Source organism: Pavona decussata, unplaced genomic scaffold (genome assembly GCF_977016875.1).
Source record: "Pavona decussata unplaced genomic scaffold, jaPavDecu1.1 SCAFFOLD_383, whole genome shotgun sequence".
In the NCBI taxonomy this organism is placed as follows: domain Eukaryota; kingdom Metazoa; phylum Cnidaria; class Anthozoa; order Scleractinia; family Agariciidae; genus Pavona; species Pavona decussata.
This window is the reverse complement of record NW_028145756.1, coordinates 732501-749411: the sequence shown is the minus strand read 5'-3', so window position 1 is coordinate 749411 and position 16911 is coordinate 732501. Positions and strand designations below refer to the sequence as shown.

The window sequence follows — 16911 nt, the reverse complement described above, 5'->3', positions numbered from 1 at the left end:
TCATCATTTGGTCCTTTTCCCTTTAAGGGAAATGGGGCCTTTATAAAGTTATGTCAAGTAATAATCTGTTAACCCACGATCGCCCTTTTATTTTTTGGACTTGTGTGGCGCCCAATCTACAGGGGTTGGACACTTTTTCATGTTGCAACGCCAACGGATTCCGTATAATTCTCTGTGCTGAGGACAAATGCTGATTTTTAGGTTCTCTTCAGTTGCAACAAAGAGACCTGAAGACGTAATGATAATGATGATGATGATGATGATGATGATGATGATGATGATGATGATGATGATAATGATGACTGTCAATGATGATAATAAGGGAATAATTCCCTTTTTCCGTTTTAAAGTTGGACAATCAGTCGCACTCAGTATCGTTGCATCAAAAGAAACCTTCGTTTTTCAACACATGTGCCCCTACGTTATAGCGATCATGCATTCGAAAATGTTGCCCGTGCGATAATTTCCAAAAAGTGAAATTTTTGGTTTATACTTTGATTAAAAAATTATTACAGGACCTTAATGCACACGTATACGTCCCCAGATTCAATATCCGTTTAATACACTATCACTTAATAAAAAAAAAAAAAAAAAAAAAAAAATGAATGCATTAGTACAAATTGTATACAATGTATGGGCGTCAATGAAATTCGCACTTTCCCACGGTCTCCTAGCACGTGATTAATATATGCCTCAGAGCAAATTTCATAAGGAAGAAAATTTGATAAGGAAGAATTTATGAGATTCAAATACACGTTTTTCAAAAGCATTAATTTATAGAGTACGATCTAATGGGACAGTTTGCTTCTTACCAAGTTATACGCTTTTCACTCCGCAAATACTTCTATTTTTAGCGTTTTCGTGTGAAAAAGATGTAATGAAGTGTAATTGCAGGTGATAACTTGTGATCCGAAATGGCATGCAAACAATGTTGTGAATTTCAAGGGGGAGTTCAAAATAAATGTATTCGCTTCAAGCAATGAATACTTATGATTTGTACTTCGGTGTTTCTTAAGAGAAAACTGCTAAAATAAATATCAAAATACTCATGCTATACCTGCCCTTGCTAGGAACAATTGTGCCTCGGTTTTTAAAGATGTGTCCCAAACGTGCAGTGTTTTTAAATGGACGCTCACATCCCCTCAGCAGTCACACAGTAGGACACACTGCACATTTTTATCATTTTGGGTACTGGATCCGCAGGTACCTTCAACATACGACGAGTAGCCACAGGTGGCCATGACCACGTATTCTTCACGGACCAATTAAAAGTGCAGCTACTAAGCCATTCGCTTTACGCGTGTAACGAAAAGAATAGACATATTAAAACTGGAAACAATAGGTTTTGATTGACACATCATACTTCTATGGTTCTCTTTTGCGACCCAAGCGACTTAAAATATTAAACACGAAATAAAACGAAAGGTAGCCACACCTATGAAATTTAATTTGATGTAGTCATTATATAAATCTACTTAACGATCGGCTTCGCGTTTCCGCAGGGCAATTTGATCTCACAATATACAGATGACACAACAATGGTCTTAGATGGCTCTGAACTCTCGTTCTCCAAGACCCTCAATTTATATGACAAATTTGCAAACGTATCTGGTTTGAAAGTGAATTACGAAAAAACTGAAGCTCTCTGGATAGCTTCATGCAAAAGTTCCAGTAGGATTATTCCGTCAAACAAGCCGATATCTTGAGCGGAGAGGAGAGTCTTTACCCCGGGAGTTTGGTTTTCTAGTCAATGACATTGACGAAAATTTTTGCTGAGAAAATTGAAAAAATGGAAAAACTTCTGGGCAGCTAACTCTACTGGGTAAAATTGAAGTCCTCCAGTCCCTTGCTGTATCACAAATAGTACTTTATTCTCAACGTTCTCTCTCTCACGCTATGTTGAGATTGGGCACCGACAGTCTCGTCCTGTTGATGAATGTTCTGAAGAGGAAAGGGGAGGGTTTGGGTAGGGAAAATCAAACGCAGGACGAAACTTGATGGCTGGTGAAAGAGAGAACGTCAGGGCAAGGGATACCGTGTGCTGCATTTTATACTACAACACTTCGCTTGATCGACAGAATGGCATTGTTCACTTTGCCTCATCTCCTTTTATACGTGAGAGGTGAGACCGCTGAGAATAGTACTTTATTCTCAACGTTCTCTCTCTCACGCTATGTTGAGATTGGGCACCGACAGTCTCTATGTTACAGAGTGTCCTAAAGTCCCAAACCACTGGACCATAAGGAAATCCCGTTCTCAGAATCCCAAACTCAAGGTGCCCCATCCTAAAAATTCGTAAAGTGTTTTAAACGAGATGTAACAAGGTTAAGAATTAAACGTGCGGAAAAGCGGATATAAAGTTTTTTAGACGGTTAAGCTCCATGTAGTTCTCTGTTAGGGCGGCTGTCGCGGAAGAGTCCGCGGATAGCAAATGAGAGGGACTATCCAAACGAAGCACCTCCGCTAGTTTCATGTAGTAGAGAGCAGTTTCTTTGTTATTCCATCCTACATGAGACATTATGTCCGCCAACTGGGAGCCAGATAACGCTAACGTTATGGCTGAGCCCGAACGGAAGCTGTGCAGCGTTTCTCCCTCATCGATCTTAGCTTCTTTCAAATACAGCTTTAAACGAGCTTCTGCTGAAGAACTTGAAAATGGTTTGTTCACAATATGACCTTGGGGATTAGTTGGTCGAAACAAGTAACCATTTGTCACAGAAACGCGTAACTCGGAAGCCACGGCTACATATGTCTCAATAGCTTTAACTGGACACAACTCAGGGTTAGGGTGTCTCCGAATCCCGAAGACGTTAGAGACGCCATCCCTCAGGGTTTTTCCCCATACGTGGTTGAACAACAGCCCATTGTCCTGGGGGAAACGCAGGATCTCTTCTGTTTTCACCATGCCAAGATCTGAACCACGATCACCGCTAAAGAATAACGTTTTGAAAAACGCTTGGTCCCGCGTCAATACAAACAGACCAGAAGGACTAACCGAGCGCTCCGCAATTTTCCGATTTAAAAAACGAGCCAGAAGCAACAATTTGGACCAAAATAGGGGAACTGCTTGCTTTGGCGTGATGCGGGCTCGTAATTGTTCCTCAGTTGACGCCTTAAGATATTTTTGCACTTCGAGTGAAGCGGCGGGGTTACCCAGACCTAGCAGGGAGTTCCACTCTCCACAGCGCCCGGTTTCCTTAAAAATGGCTCGCAGTTTTCCAATGTAGGAGTCGATTGTCTTGAATGCCAGGCGTTTAGGACATTTACACTTAGCGGCGTTTTGAAGGTGGGAATCGGGACACCCATTACTATGTACTATGGTTTTGCCATGTCGGTCTTTCCAGACCAAGAACCGAGAGATGTCAGTGGGGCTTGCCGAAAGGATGGTTTTACCATTCGGAAGGGACGCCAAGAAAGTTTCAAACTCCGTACGAAGTGAGCACTTCTGTTTTGAGTATGACGATTGAAGGGAGGCATTATTTAGGAGTTCCAAACGGTTATCTATCGCTTGAAGGTCGACTGAGAGTTTAGGGCTCGGGACACTTGGGGAGACTGTTTTCCTCCTGTAGCCGCACATTTGGCAGAAAAAGAACAGCTTGTCGTTGGGGTGGCTGCACGAAGGACATGACACGGCTGGTACAAACGCTCGAACGGCTGGAGGTAAGTCCTAAAGGATATGAAAGTAAAACAAACAGTTCCTTCTTTATCCTTTAGATTTGTTTTGACATAAATGTATAAATGAAGCTATAAAACAACTGTCAACAGATGTATACTGGAAAACAATGATTTATTGACAACATTGATTTCACTGAAGTAATGGATGGAGCTAAATTAATGGGAGAATTGGCAAATTTAAAGATAGCTAAGTGTTCTTTGTTTGGCTCGTGCGCTAACCAAGAGCTACTACTTGCTTATCCGATGCGGAACACCCAGAGATCCCATGGGATAGGCCAATTGTTTGAAAACCCATGTTTAGAGGGAGTGAGGAGCGCTCCAACGGTTCCGGCAACGGCCAGCAGGTATCGGGAAGAACATATAGACGTTAACAAGGGCCACCAAAAATGCCTTGGGCACACGTCTGGTACTACGATAGTGTAGGATAATTGCAGGCTTCTCATATACTTGATAACATGAGGTATTAGGCAGATCGGGGGAAAGGCGTATGGGTTCTTGAATACAAACGGATCGTACAGATCGGGCGATTGCGCGAACACGTTCACTCCCAGGGATCCCGGCAGAGGGTTTTCAGAGAAGAAAGGTAACTTGGCACCTGACAAGTCGGATTGGGCGTTTGAAGGGCGTGCCATTAGATCGACAGAGTGCCCATTTTCGCCGCCATACCACTCTTGTACTATTATCCATAGGGATGGGCACAATTTGGCATCCTGTAGGCTAAGGCGTCGCGAGGGGAAGTCGGCTTGGTTCTGAGAACTAGGCACAAAAGTAAGGTGCAAATCGATGTTGAGTTTCGTCATTGTGTTGAATAATTTCTTCAAGGCGCTAGAAAGCGATTGAGAACGAGAGCCCTGTCGATTCCATGAACGGACTAGAGCCATGCTGTCGACGAAGGCGTCGACCCACGAGTTTTTGATGGTATCAGCGAATGATTCAAGGACATTATTGAGCGCTAAGGTCTCCTTAGTGGCGATATCGGCTTGTATTGTTGAGGCGTCCCAGTAATCATAAACGTTCGCCTCAATGGCACCCGGACTCAGTGCACCTCCCCAAGCGAAGCGAGATGAGTCGGAGAACAGCCTGACGTGTGTGTGTTTCTCAGACCGCCAGGGAAGAAAACCGTCCCAGGTCTCAAGGAATAGCCAGTGCTCAATTTCATTCTTTAGAGCGGCAGACATCTTTACAGGTCGAGCAGAACGCGTGGCGCGAGACACAGCTAGGTTTATTTCATTAACATAAAGCCTTGCGCCCGGAACTGCCAAGCTCATGGACACGCATTTACCGCTGAGCCTTTGCAAGGTTAGTAGGTCCAGGTTATCGCGAGCCAACGCTTCTTTGATGAGACGAAGAAGCTTTTCTTTTTTATGGGGTAACAAGGTAAACGCCTGTAGTTCAGAATCGATACCGAAACCAAGGTATGGCACCTGTTTTTTCGGGGTAAGGTGAGACTTCGCCAGACCGATAAAGTAGCCGAGGGAAATTAAGATGTAGCACGTGAGAAAAATACCCGCGACGGCCAGAGCAAAATTCACTTCATCCCTTGAGGCGAGGGCTTGATAGGCGGCTGGTAAAATGCCACCTGGAAATGACAGTTGGCCATTATGGCGGTCGTCAATGTACAACGAAGAGGGAATGTTCCATGAACGAAGTCTGTGTGACGCAACTAGACCAGTCGTATGATATATATAGGCCGAGGATTTCCAGCCAAAAGGAATACATTCACTCACAAAATACCAACCTCCCCACTGGAAGCCAAAGTAAGTTCGACTGCTGGGGTGAAGTTTGATGTGGTCATATCCTGACTTGTCGTCGCACACTGTTTGGTAAAATCCTTTATTGACATACTTAGGCAAGTGTTGGACGCTATCCAAGGCAAACGGACGGTCTTCGATCCACAGATTAAGAAATCTATCGTCGTTGCAGAGACGCGGCTTGCTAGGCTCGACAGTGAGGGGCATAATAAGGTGGGGTGGGGTGCATTCTCCGACTTTGCCCCACAAAGAAATAGCACCGGAACGCAAACGGTCCAGGAGCGTATCAGAAATAAACGAGGCAAAAGGTTTGCACGACAGGTGGTTGGGGAAAACGCAAGGCGGTGGACTACCACACTCGTAATTCCTTCCCTTGTAACTACCCTTAAACGGTCTAAAGAACTTCGTTACGTCTACACCGTTAGTAATCCAATCACGGACTTCAGAGAAGCGCTCATCGTTCATATCATTTAATAAAGCATTCCATTGTGGTGCATGGCGATGGAGTTCCCCTGCTAGGAAGTGATCTGGATCGCGGAAAACAAGGCGAGACATATCCGCTAATGAATTTCCCTGTAACACGAGGGCGATATCCTCATCAGAGATGTGGGAATTGTTTGCCATCCCTTGGGCCTCATCAACAACAGAACCATCGATGCTTATCCACTGTAACTTATTCATACCAACTGTGTTAGGCTTGAAACCGGGATGCTTTTCCCAATCGTGAAAGCAAGGGTCTGACAGCTAAAAGGAAAATAAAAAAGAACTTGGAAATAAATTAGGGCCCAAGGAATGGCAAACTCAGCCCCGGTAATCCGAGAGGGAAAGTGAGCTTCCCTTTGAGAATGCCACCCGAGGGGGGAAGGGTGCGATCGAAAAGAGATAATTGGTTCCCACATCTATGAACAGCGTAGCGAGTCGTAAAATATGTAAGTAATAATATGTTAATAAAACCCTGGGGGGGTGGGTATAATGTATATGAATAAACAAACATTGTGATGCAATAGTGTTCATTTGACTTTAATAGTACTAAAACGCATACAAAATGAGGATCGGGCAGATTCTGCTACTGAGATGTCGGTCGAGGCTGGTTGTGACCTGGACCGCCTGAAGAAAAATAGCGGGTCGGCGGAGACCGCTTAAAACATTGCGTAGACTTGTGTCCGGGCGTACCACATCTGTAGCAGGTCACTCGAGGGTGTGACGAGAACCTCTGACTGCCTCTGGCCTGAGGACGCGAGTAAGGCGAGGGACGTCTAAACGACTTGTCGACCTTGGAGATTGTGTCAAAGATTCTTGTAAATTCCTTGTCCGCGAGAAGAGCCAAAAAGTAAGCTTTAAACTGCTCTTTCGGCACGTGTATTTTCTCTCTTAGGGTGGCTGCTATGATGTCAAAGCTGGCGGCCTTATCATCACCAGTTGTCTTCGCTACGGAGACGAGCTCCTCCGCGAGGCGCAAGGCCTCGTATTTGTCGAAGTCCTCCAGGCGGCGACTACCATAATGGGTAATGCGATTCTTTAAAGCCTGAATGGAGGTCCCTTGGGCATTTTCCAAAAATTTAATTCTTTCTTGCAAAGCCTGAATGAGAAAATGAAATAGACAGATGTATTGCGAAGTGTAATTTCATACCGCTTAGCGGCGATACAAAAACATTCGTAAATGAGTACAAGCATTGTGATAAGACCCGGTAAAGCGGCAGGGAATCTTTTGTTCCGACAAAGTCGGAGTGCAAATATAACAATTAACAGAACAATACGAAAATAAACAATTCAAGTAGAACAATGTGGCAAACAAGCACTCAGAAATGGCAAATTAAGACAATTAAAAAATGAAGAGTGAGAATAATCGACAAAGATCGCACAAAGATAATAACTAGTTCTCTGCTGAAGTATGTTTTGAGGTCAACAAAATTGAAAAGCTTTGAAGCTAACCGAGAATTAGAATGTACACATAATCGGCAAAAATAGCGCATATAAATAAAATTCAGAAAGTGGTAAGTCGACTTCAAGTAGCCCGCAAAACTACAAAACTATACGTGTTGAAGCAGGGCAAAAAATTAATTAGAAAGTCAATCTAAAGCCGCCCGCAAAGCTAAAAGCTACTCGTTTTGAAGCAGGGCGCAACATGAATTGTAAACACATTATCAGCAGGGCGTAACAATAATTACGAAGTCAATTTCAAATTGCCCGCAAAGCTAAAAGCTACATGTTATCAGCAGGGCGTAACAATAATTACGAAGTCAATTTCAAACTGCCCGCAAAGCTAAAAAACTACACGTTTGAAGCAGGGCGTAACAATAATTACGAAGTCAATTTCAAATTGCCCGCAAAGCTAAAAAGCTACACGTTTGAAGCAGGGCGTAACAATAATTACGAAGTCAATTTCAAATTGCCCGCAAAGCTAAAAAGCTACACGTTTGAAGCAAGGCGTAACAATAATTACGAAGTCAATTTAAAATTGCCCGCAAAGCTAAAAAGCTACACGTTTGAAGCAGGGCGCAACAATAATTACGAAGTCAGTTTCAAACGGCCCGCAAAGCTAAAAAGTTACACGTTTGAAGCAGGGCGGAACATGAATTGTAAACAGAGTTAAAACTGCCCGCAAAGCAACCAAGTACACGTTATCAGCAGGGCACAACATAATTGCGAAGTGAATTTTAAATTGCCCGCCAAGCCAGGGCGCAACATGAATTGTAAACATGCCCGCAAAGCAACGAAGGTCGCACGTTCAGAAGCAGGGCGTAAAATAAACTGGGGGGTAAAGAGAAAATTGCCCGCAGAGCTACAAAGCTACACGTTAAAAGCAGGGCATGACTTGAGCTGAAAACAGACTTAAAGCTGCCACGGGAATACGAAGTGCAAGAACACGTGTACGATACTGGAGTAAAACAAAAATTGAACAAACCTCCAAAGTGACTTGTTCTCCAGCGGCGTTTTGAGGGGGTTCTTCTGCGTTTGGTGGAGGTGGAGGCGGTGGTGGTGGTTGAACAACCGCGGCCGCTTGAGCTGCTGGAAGGTTTTCCTGTGCCGGGACTTGTACAGCAGGGTCCGCCATTTTGAACTATGCTCTTTCGCTTGATCGACAGAATGGCATTGTTCACTTTGTCTCATCTCCTTTTATACGTGAGAGGTGAGACCGCTGAGAATAGTTTATGATTTGTCTTCTCTTGCAACACCACGAGGAGTAATGACCGAGGTAAATTCACTACTATATAACTCCCTTTTGGGTGGTAAAAGTGAAACAAACAAGAGAACAGAAATAACTAACGTCTATAAAAAAGGAGGGCTAAGAATGCCCGACTTCCAAAGCTTTAACCAATCCTTAAAAAATGAAATGGATTAAAGGATATTAAGACGATACTAAGCATAGGGAATCGATATCTTTTTTTTTTTTTACTATTATCTTGAAAAGCATTGTGACAAATTCGTTTTCTTATGCAATTTTAGACAGCGAGATATTCCCTTGCTCAATCTTTTTGACCCATTCCTAACCAAGACAATAGTATACTGACGGACTTTAAAATATAGAGATGAGCACTTAAATTTCAATTCTACTAAAACTTGGCACTACTCCCTGATAAGGATTGACAACAGGCATTTTTTTATAAATCGTGGTTTAAGGCAGGAATTAAAAAAACAAGGCACTTACTCAATGCAGACCAGAATTTCATGAGTTACGCTACCTTCCAGGCCAAGTAAAAAATTCAGACAAGAGAATAAAATATCGGAGACCCCAAACATAAAATAAAGCTATATTTCAACATTCATTCGTTAAAATGAATAAAACTTAGTCATCTTTGACGTATGGTTTGGGATTATTCCGCCGTTTCAAGTTTCATTTGACAGCGTTGGGCTTTTATTCCTCATTCTGGAGGGAATAACATTGACACCAAAGGAAGCTTGAAACGGTGGAGTAACTCCAAAACAAACAAGAATATTAATACGATAGGGTTAATATTATTAATTTTATCGAATACATGTTGAAATATAGCTTATTTCACGTTCGGAATTTACGATATTTTATTCCCCATACAAAGTGAAATGCAATAACATATCTTAGAAAGAGAAAGAAAGGCATGTGACATTTCAAAATTTGCCTGTGAAAAAACAACAAAAAACAAACAAACAAACAAACAAACAAATAAACGAGGACTTAGCAAAGAAGTGGCCCGATCACTTATGCCAAGGCAAGAGAAAAATTCCAAAATGTATATGTGCAGTAAACATTGTGAAGAAATATCATAGTACTTTAACCTATGGAAAATCCGAAAATTTAACATTTTAAGACATTGTTACTGTTATCGAGTCTGCAGTGCAGAGGGTACCGTGTCCTTTCAAAAACTCATGAATATTTCATAATCCCATTGACCCATCAAATGGTCGATAAAACATCATGTGCAGTGGTTTTAAAACACGATAAAATCTCCTACTTATTAGTATCCGGTGTTTAATGTTTTTTCTTGTAAGCTAATTGCCAACGTTCACAAAAGCATCATTGTTATGAACTCTCTTGACACACGCTTTTCCAGGAATGTTTTTGAGGCTGTTCAAAAAACTCGCAGCACGTGTTAATATTGCAACAATGCAGTTCTTAATTAACGCAGCTCGTAATATTAAGACAACTATTCTTTAAAACTCTTTGATCTTGGTGTTACATGAAATCATTGCGTTATACACCTCCAAGGAGTAAATAATGTTAGAGACCTTTTCTGTGTGTTTGTATTTGTTTATTTTGCAATGTAGTTAGGCTACTAACTGCACTAAAATTTTAATTACGGTCGACTTCGAAGAAGAAGTGTGTATGGATCAGATGCACTTCAAAAGCTCAATAAACGACAAGTAACTGAACTCAGTGTTTACGTTTTGTTGGTGGATAACAAAAAACATCATTTCTGGAGATACGTGATCGATCACTTTCACTCTTGTGTTTGGTTTGTATTTACTCAAGTATTTTTATTGAATATGATATAAATTATAAAAAGGCCGTGGCTATTAGGATCTTTCTTATTAAGTGTGGTAAAATAGTGATTATAATAGAGATGACAGGCCTGTACGACTCACTGCGTTATGTTGTGTACAATTTTATGAACGCTGCCTTTATATTTTTTCCCTAACGATCATGTCCAGAAGAGATTGTCCTCTCTTGTAGGATATTATTGGCGGATTTTTGAATATGCTTTTCAGCAAAGGCTGATTTTGTTTGAACTTCCAGTTTTGCATCAATATATTTTTGAGGTTACGCGCCGATGGGTGGTACGTTGTTGTAGAGCTGACTGTCTTCCGGCGAAGTTGACTTATGATAACGTTGTCTGTATCATCCTGTGGGGGTATCCGCGCGTTATGAGGCGCGATTTAAATTTGGAGATGCTTTCTTCGAACGTTGTTTCAGAAGAATTTGTTCTCAGTAGTGTGAGTGCTTCGCCTTTAATAAAACCTATTTTCACACCCAAGGGATGGTTCGAGGTATAATGTGTATACTGAAAGGTTTTGAGTAGGCTTGTAATGCGTACATATGTCAAGGATCGATTCATTTCTGAAGCGTTCTCCCTCCTCCTCCTCCTCCTGTGGTATATTTGTATACAAGCTTGTTAAATCCATTGATACTAAGATAGTATCTTAAGAGACCTTTTTTTTTTCTATGAAGTTTAGAAATCCGTTGTATCGTTTAGATACGATTTCTGTTTTTGTGCGATGGGCTGAAGTAATTTGTCCACAAAAGATGATAATCTTTATGTAGGGCCTTCATAGCCCGAAATTATCGGTCTTCCGACCGGATTTCGTTTGTGGATCATAGTAAGGGTGTAAAATATTGGTATTCTTGGCGGATCTCGCGTTTGAGAAAACCATTTCTTTGTCATGTCATCAATGAAGTTATTTTAATGTAATTGTACGACAAGCTCGTGAACTCTTTGTGCTGTTTCCACCGTCATGGGATTTTGGAGAGGTTTGTAATGTTCTCTGTTGTCGAGTTGAATTTGAGCTTCTTGTATTTTATCACATTTATTCATGATGACAGTTGTAGTGCCTTTGTCTGCCTTTTTTAGAACGATGTTAGCTTTCTTTTTCAGCTCTGTGAGAGCTTTAAATTTGTTGTGTGACAGGTTATTTTTAGGTTTGATTGGTTTAATCTCTGCTAATTGGATTTTCGCGCTTTCCAAGTAGCTTTATACGGCAACTGATTTTTAAACCGGTGGCTTCCAGTCTGATTTGACATGGAATGGATGCGGTTCTTTATTTAATCTGTGAAATATGTATTTCAGGCGCATACGTCTTGCGAAATCTTCGAAGTCTAACAAGAGTTGGCGTCTAATGTTATTCTCGCCTGTCACCGGTGTCGGGACAAATTTTAGCCCTTGAGAAATAACGCTGACTTGGCTGTCGCTAAGTTGTTGGTTTGAAAAATGTTTTATGAATTTCTCGTTGTTTTCTCTTTGTGTCTCAATCCGTTTTTTTGTCAATTTTTTTTGCGCTCTTTGCGCTTGTAATTTGTTTTGTGCCGTTTTTTATTTTCAACCCCCGTTGTGGTGGTTAGGTTTTCAGAGATAAGACTGTCATACTTTTCAACATTTTTATTGTTTGCTGAATTCTGCAACACATGTGTGTACAATATTTTTTTGAGCTCGTTGAATTCTTGCTGCAGTTTATCTACCTTATCTACACTGTGGTTTACAATGTTTCCTGTATTGGCCGAGTTTGACTGTTCTTGCATCGATCTATTTACATCAGTGTTAGCATTTGTGCTAGTATTTTTTGAGAGCTTAGACTTTTTAAGTTTGTTCTTTGGGCCGTTTAGGCGTCTTTTGTGGTACTGTAGGAGGTAATAATAGAAATGACAGGCCTGCACGACTTACGGCGTTATGTTATGTACAATTTTATGAACGCTGCCTTTATATTTTTGCCCTAATGAAGATGTCCTTAAGAGATTGTGATCTCTAGGGTATAATCGGCGGATTTTTGAATATGCTTTTCAGCAAAGGCTGATTTTGTATGAACTTCCAGTTTTGCATCAATATATTTTTGAGGTTACGCACCGATGGGTGGTACGTTGTAACAAAAGGCAATTTTTTTTTATGAGTTTTTTTCTTTTGTTGTAAAGCCGACTGTCTTTCGGCGAAGTTGACTTCTAACGTTGTCTGTATCATCCTGTGGGGGTATCCACGCGTTATGAGGCGCGATTTAAATTTGGAGATGATTTCTTCGAACGTTGTTTCGGAAGAATTTGTTTTCAGTAGTCTGAGTGCTTCGCCTTTAATAAAACCTCTTTTCACACCCAAAGGATGGCTCGAGGTAAAATGTGTATACTGAAAGGTTTCAGTAGGCTTGTAATGCGTACGGATGTACGCATAAACCAATGATTCTTCACTCCTTCTCTTCATTTAGCAATGCTGACACACCTCCGAAATCCTTACGTCAGCTATCTTTATCTTTGTTTCACGCCCATATTTTATTAATCTAGCCACACCTTAACTAGGGTTACCTCGATTTTAACCGGTGCTTGTGGGAAATCTTTTGTAGACAGTCGCTGCTACCAGTAAAATTCTGACAAGCCGCCTTCAGATACCCTTGTGATAACGGAATGTAAAATGAAACAATATAAAACAATTTTAAAGAAAACACAATAGAAAATATAATGTAAAATAAATTTTTAGTCCTAATTAATTTCTGTATAAAATGTCCGGAAGCTGAAGATGGTGGTTTCTCAATCGACTTCGGTTTCGAACAATTGGTACTGTACGCAAACATGACGCCGATGGTCACGAAAACGTCAATAAATAAAAGGGTTAAGGAGCGGAACGATGGCTGTACACGGCGTTAATTTTGATACATTTCGTGACCGTTTCAGGCCAAACATGTACAACAATTTGAAATAACCAAGTTCAACGTTTTGTGGAGAACATGAGTAAATGGAGGTAATTTTTTCATTCCCTGTGATAACTTGAAGACTCGTTCCCAGCCGTCCTGTTACTGGATTGCTTGGCCACATTGTGCAAATTGAAGGAATTGGAACGAAGAACGAAGCAGTACCAGTAACTCGAACTAATGTTTTCATGTGACGTTTTTATTGGCGTTGCCGTCGTGATTGCTTAAGGTCCCCACTATTTCTTCAGTTGTGACTCTAGATAAAAAAATTAAGGAAATGCTCTTAAGGGCACTTTTCACAAATAGCTGTCCTTTTAACGTGTTCAAGATTTTTAAATTTAAAGGGATTTAGTGCTTTACCGGGTCGCGAAATTCTCTGTTAAAAAAGTGCGCAAAGTTCAGAATTTGGAGAGGGCGAATTGCTGACATTTTTTGTGGCTCGCAATGACCAGGAAAATTCATCCACTGTAATACTGTTGGACTCAAATACTAAAGAAACACTTTAAAAGCAACTTTTTAGGAAGAAAACTGGATTTTCTTTGATGCGAATCGAAGAGAATGAAGTTTATGAGAAGGTGTGAATCATGTTTATTTCCAGTCAGTTTTTCAAACCGCGAGGGGCCGTCACTGTTTTTTTTCTATTTACTCCCGATTAAAAATGTAATTTCAGGAAAAAAATCCCAACACGTTATTTAAACTACCATGGGGATAGTGTAATCCCATGGCATTTCCACATTAGCATTGTTGTAATTGCTGTGGGGCACCTGTCTAAGGGGTAACTAATTCTTTCTAAACTTTAGGCCTTCAATAATTCACTGAGAAGCCATTTCAATGCATCTTGTGCCTCCAAAGAAGCCTCGTTGAAGTTCATTTCATCATTGTAAATTTTGTTATATATTTTTGTCGCCTTATCCAGCATGACTGAATAAATTTCCTTTGCTTTCCCTATTGACAACTGTCAGTAATTAGTTACATATTTGATCTTAGTTTATACGGAGGGGCCAAATGCCAAAGACCTTTCACCTTTTATGGGACACCGGTGGGTGTACAAAGATAAATATACAAAAACAGCGTAACGTAACGTAATATACCAGTCTTTCTTTCTTTCTTTCTTTCTTTCTTTCTTTCTTTCTTTCTTTCTTTCTTTCTTTCACTCTTTCTTTTTAGTGCTTGAAACCATGCAGTCCCATTATTTTTCATCTCCAGCATCTTTAAGGTCATTTAATAGTCTGGTTACTTTTTATTCCTGGTAAAAGCAATCCTTTTTCCTTTTACGATACCATTAATACAGATTTAAAGACTTCACTTCTTTTGTATCTGCAGGAGGTTTCTACCAAGGCCAAATGGGGCAGGTAGAATGCAAACGATGCAGTGTTGGTACGTTTGTCTCCCTAGAGCGTGCTCCCGGTAAAAGTGCAACTGACTGCAGGGCTTGTCCGTACGGTAAGTAGAATGGTCGTAGGTAACCACCGTGAACCAATCCAGCATGCACTCATTTATTGACCAGGCTGAGAATATAGCTTGACGTTTACTGGGATGCGCATGTGCCGCGCATTGACTTTTAAATCCTAGCAATACACAGGATGTTTGTCACTCAAGCCTAGTTTAAGCCTAAATATAAAATTCAACCCCCAGGTCAAATATATTTCTCCGCGAAATAGAAAAACGGTTTGAAAAACGTTGCCCATTTTGCACTTTGGATCAGTCCTGTTCACTTGAACACGCACAAATCACACCGTGCAATAAATATAATGTGTTTTTGTTTTTAACAGATAATGAGCAGGAACCAATTGTATCATCCACACTATCTTCGTCGTTGTCTAATTCTTAGTGGTGGTACATGACCATATCATGTATCAAATTATAATCATTCCACCAACTGCTGCAATGATTATGTTCGAAAACTGCTAATAAACAAACGATCTTCTCACCAGGTACCCTATCCAATAAAATTGCTAACTATCGTGCTTGTAGATGTCTGCAAGGCTTTTACCGCATGGATCGTTTTGGGCCCTATTCAGCGTGTCTTTCCCATGGCATAAACTGTGTAAACAACACAGCAATATTGGCGCCCAGATATTACAGGACGTGTTCTATGACTTCAGAGAAGTTACATAAAAGCAGATCAAGTTTGTTTCCAGCAATATGTGTTGGGCCTTTAATAAACTGTCGAAGAACACAAAAAGCTTCCGTTTCTGTTTTTTCACCAATGTTAATTGAAGTAGACTCGTCCAAAGACCATTTGATTGATAAACGATTGAGACCACCAACCAAAAATGGCGTGCAGGTGTAACAGAAGCGATCGTTTGGTCCCTGGAACGTAGTAAGTAGAGAATACTCTTCATTCATCACGATGGTGTAATAAGCTTCAGATACGTCAAGAATGGTGAATACTTTGGCCTTCGTCAGTTGTGGAAGCTTTTCTTCAATCGTTTGGTCCCTGGAACGTACTAAGTAGAGAATACTCTTCATTCATCACGATGATGTAATAAGCTTCAGATACGTCAAGAATGGTGAATACTTTGGCTTTCGTCAGTTGTAGAAGCTTTTCTTCAATCGTCGGTATTGTGTACTTGGGACTTCTGGTGGCCTTGTAAATGATTTGACTTGGATCAATGCATATACGAAGTTTGCCATTCGGTTTCTCTTTTACCAGAGTGTTTGAGAGCCAGTCCGTAGGCTGTGTGACCGGCCTTATGATGCCATTATCGCAAAGTCTCTTTAACTCGTCATTTACTCTGTCCAACTGTGCCACGGGAACTCGACGCGTTTGTGCGTATACTGGAATAACATTAGGATCAAGCTCGATGTGAAAGATGATTCCAAGAGGATTTCCGCGGCCTGGCTTAAATACGTTTGAGTGGTGGTGAAGCGCGTCTTCCTTTGTCAGCTCTCCTAGTGGTGGAAGTGACTGCGCATTGCGCGTAATCTCGTCTTCGACTGCGTTTGTTTCATCAGCATACACCTTCAAATAATCCAGGGCTTGTGTATCTCTTCCTCTGAGAAGTGGCAGTTTCTGATTAGGCACGTTGACCACAAGCACGTCTCACAGCATGAAATCGCGAATTTACGTATCTTTAAAAACTTCGTAAAGATGCGTAAATTTGGGGTGTGTTCTTTACGCATAGATTCGCAATGCGTAACTGACGCGTAAAGAGAAGGATTGCGTAAAGACTGCGTATATATCATTACAGATGCGTAAAGAACAAAAAAAAATTCAATGATTATTGTTTGTGGAACAACGAGAAGAAGTAAATTTTAATGTCATATGAGATATTGTTGAATTCTTCGTCCTTCTTTAAAGAAAAAATATATTTTCTTTACGCATAGATTCGCAATGCGTAACTGACGCGTAAAGAGAAGGATCGCGTAAAGACTGCGTATATATCATTACAGATGCGTAAAGAACAAAAATGAAATTCACTGATTATCGGTGTGTGAAACTACGAAACAAAGTAGACTGTTAATGTCACATGTGAAATTATTAAATTCTTCGTCCTACTTGAAAGTAAAAAAATATATATTTTCTTTACGCACAGATTCCGCGATGCATAACTGTGCGTAAAGAAGTCAAGTCAAAGTACGCGTAAAAACTGCGTACATCTCCTTACAGATGCGTTAAGCA

General features: G+C 40.8%; 2 protein-coding genes across 2 annotated transcripts in view; one reads left to right on the top strand and one right to left on the bottom strand.

Annotated features, from left to right (window-relative positions):
* The window catches only part of LOC146451856 (uncharacterized), a 149701-nt gene that overhangs the window by 85792 nt on the left and 46998 nt on the right, over positions 1-16911 (top strand). The window lies entirely within an intron of this gene.
* On the bottom strand, positions 3912-8367 carry LOC146451860 (uncharacterized). The gene is made up of 2 exons (XM_085098617.1): positions 8332-8367; positions 3912-7005 (listed from the first exon to the last, which is right to left on the bottom strand). Exon 2 carries the CDS (start codon positions 6105-6107, stop codon positions 3912-3914), a length of 2196 nt encoding a protein of 731 aa, XP_084954743.1. The 5' UTR covers positions 6108-7005; positions 8332-8367.